The sequence below is a fragment of the Carlito syrichta genome, unplaced genomic scaffold (assembly GCF_000164805.1).
Source record: "Carlito syrichta isolate Samal-C Ts95f unplaced genomic scaffold, Tarsius_syrichta-2.0.1 Scaffold130827, whole genome shotgun sequence".
NCBI lineage: Eukaryota > Metazoa > Chordata > Mammalia > Primates > Tarsiidae > Carlito > Carlito syrichta.
Window position 1 is genome coordinate 13,815 of NW_007074923.1, and position 2,101 is coordinate 15,915.

Sequence of the window (2,101 nt, forward strand, 5' to 3'; positions counted from 1 at the left end):
AGCCCTAGACAACCCCTTGTCTGCTTTCTGTCTCTATAGCTGTATGTATTCTGGACATTTCACACCAGTGCCGTCATGCACTCTGTAGTCTTTTGTGACTAACTTCTTTCGCTTGCCCTAATGTTCTCAGAGTTTACCATGTTGGATCCGTAATTCACTTCTTTTCATCGCCGAATCATATTCTGTTATAAGGCTATACCCCATTTCATTTACCCACCCATCAGTTGATAGACATTTGGGTTGTTCCACATTTCAACTGCTATGAATGATGCTGCTGTCAACATCGTGTACAAGTTTCTGTGCGGGTATTTTGTTTTCATTTCTCTTGGGCTGGTATGTAGGAGTGTGACTTCTGGGTCATATAAGGGCTTTGTGTTTAACTTTTGAGGAACTGTTAAAAGTTCCAAAGCACTGTCTCCCTTTGGCATTCTCCCCAGCAGTGCACAGGGTTCCAGTCTTGCCATATCCTCAACACTCATGATCTGTCTTTTTTATAGTAGCCATCCTGGTAGGTGGGCAGTGGTGTCTTACTGTGGTTTCAGCACTGTGTTCAGAAGCTTTTGTCTTTACCCACTGCATCTGTAAGATCCTAACTCTCTAGCTGGTGCTCACGTCCTTCCAAGGTGGTCACACTCTATCCCAGCATCTTGTCTGCCACCTGCCTCTGAGAACCCACCACATGAGCCAGCCTGTTTTCCTGATTGCCTTCCCAATTTCACAAGACTAGAATGCCTTCTGCCTGCTTGGCTGTTCTTGACATTACATTTGGATAATGTCAGAATTCAGATGGGATGGGAATGGGGGTTTCCACAGCAAAACTCGGAAATTATGAGTGGCCTCTTCTACAGCTGGGGCTGGAAGTGGCCTTGTACAGCCGAGTGGCAGCAGGGGGGCCAGAACCTCAGTGAAGGATGCTGGGCATGGCCGCTGTCTCCTGTGGTTCTGTGTGCCAGGTGATAAGAGTCCAACCCTGCTGCATGCTCCGCGAAGCCACAGTGGCACGCAGAGCCTAGGTTCCAGTTCCAAACATTTGCTGTTTCTCTCTGCTGTCCTTCAGCAGACTAGGTGAGGTATGTTTCAGCCTGATCTAACGTTTTTCTTATCTTTTATAAGAAACCCACCTAATATACTAACTTGTAACAGATGTCAGTCATCTTTTTTATTTAAACAGATGTATCTCTTATGTCATCTCACAGTTTCTATTCTGGTAATGCTTTGGTTCTAAGGAGTTTCCTTGTATTGGCTACTGCCATGTACACCTCTATTAACCTAAATCATTGTTGTGAAAATCCTTTACTTAAACACTACTGGGATGCCTTCCACTCGTATCCCCTTGTAAATAAAAATAACTTATGGTTCTTCAGTAGCTCGATGGGCTGTTTGCTCTTCCAGAATATTGGTGAAGCATCTTGAATCCAAAACATCCTGCCTGTCTAGTTTATTTCCGTGCCTGGGCACACCATCTTGGCTGCAGAGGCAGACCTCGGGTGAACTTCCCTCTCTGCAAACCCCACCCACTTTCCTTATCAAGGAGAACCTTCGGCTCAGAAACAAGCAATTTCTTAATAGATCCTTTGCTCCTCCTCTTCTCCAACTCAAATTACTGGCCGATTGCATACGGCCATCTGAGAGAGACTAGCCCATGCTGCCCTTTCACAGGAGAGAGATCCACTTCAGTGTTATGTAATTATCTCATGGACCTGGAAGGTAATGGATGGGAAGATGTTTCAGGGCCCTGGCCCAGGGGTAAATGTGCAGATGGGCACGCTTAAGCTGCTAGACTGGCATCGCTTTGCTGTGGAGGGGCCGTGGCCGGCGCCGGATCAGGAGGTCTTCCCCTGAACCTCTGCTTTCTTGGGATCCTTGGCTCAGAGTCGCAGCCCACGGAGGGTCGACGTCGCAAAGCCGTTCCGCCTGGCCAGGAGGTGGCGCTGTGGCCGCGCTGTTTTCGGACGCCCGCTCCGACTTCATCCTGTTTGTTCTCCACCAGGTCTGTGTGCCCTCTCCATCAACCATTCCAACTCCTACTTGGCCTATCCCGGAAGCCTGACCACAGGCGAGATTGTGCTTTACGACGGGAACTCGCTGGTGAGTGGGTGGT

General features: G+C 48.3%; 1 protein-coding gene across 1 annotated transcript in view; it reads left to right on the forward strand.

Annotated features, from left to right (window-relative positions):
- WIPI1 (WD repeat domain, phosphoinositide interacting 1) overlaps positions 1-2,101 on the forward strand; it is a 23,533-nt gene that overhangs the window by 9,976 nt on the left and 11,456 nt on the right. The window contains exon 4 of the mRNA XM_008049240.1: positions 1,991-2,088. Within this exon, the coding sequence (XP_008047431.1) occupies positions 1,991-2,088 (98 nt within the window). The remainder of the gene's footprint in view (positions 1-1,990; positions 2,089-2,101) is intronic.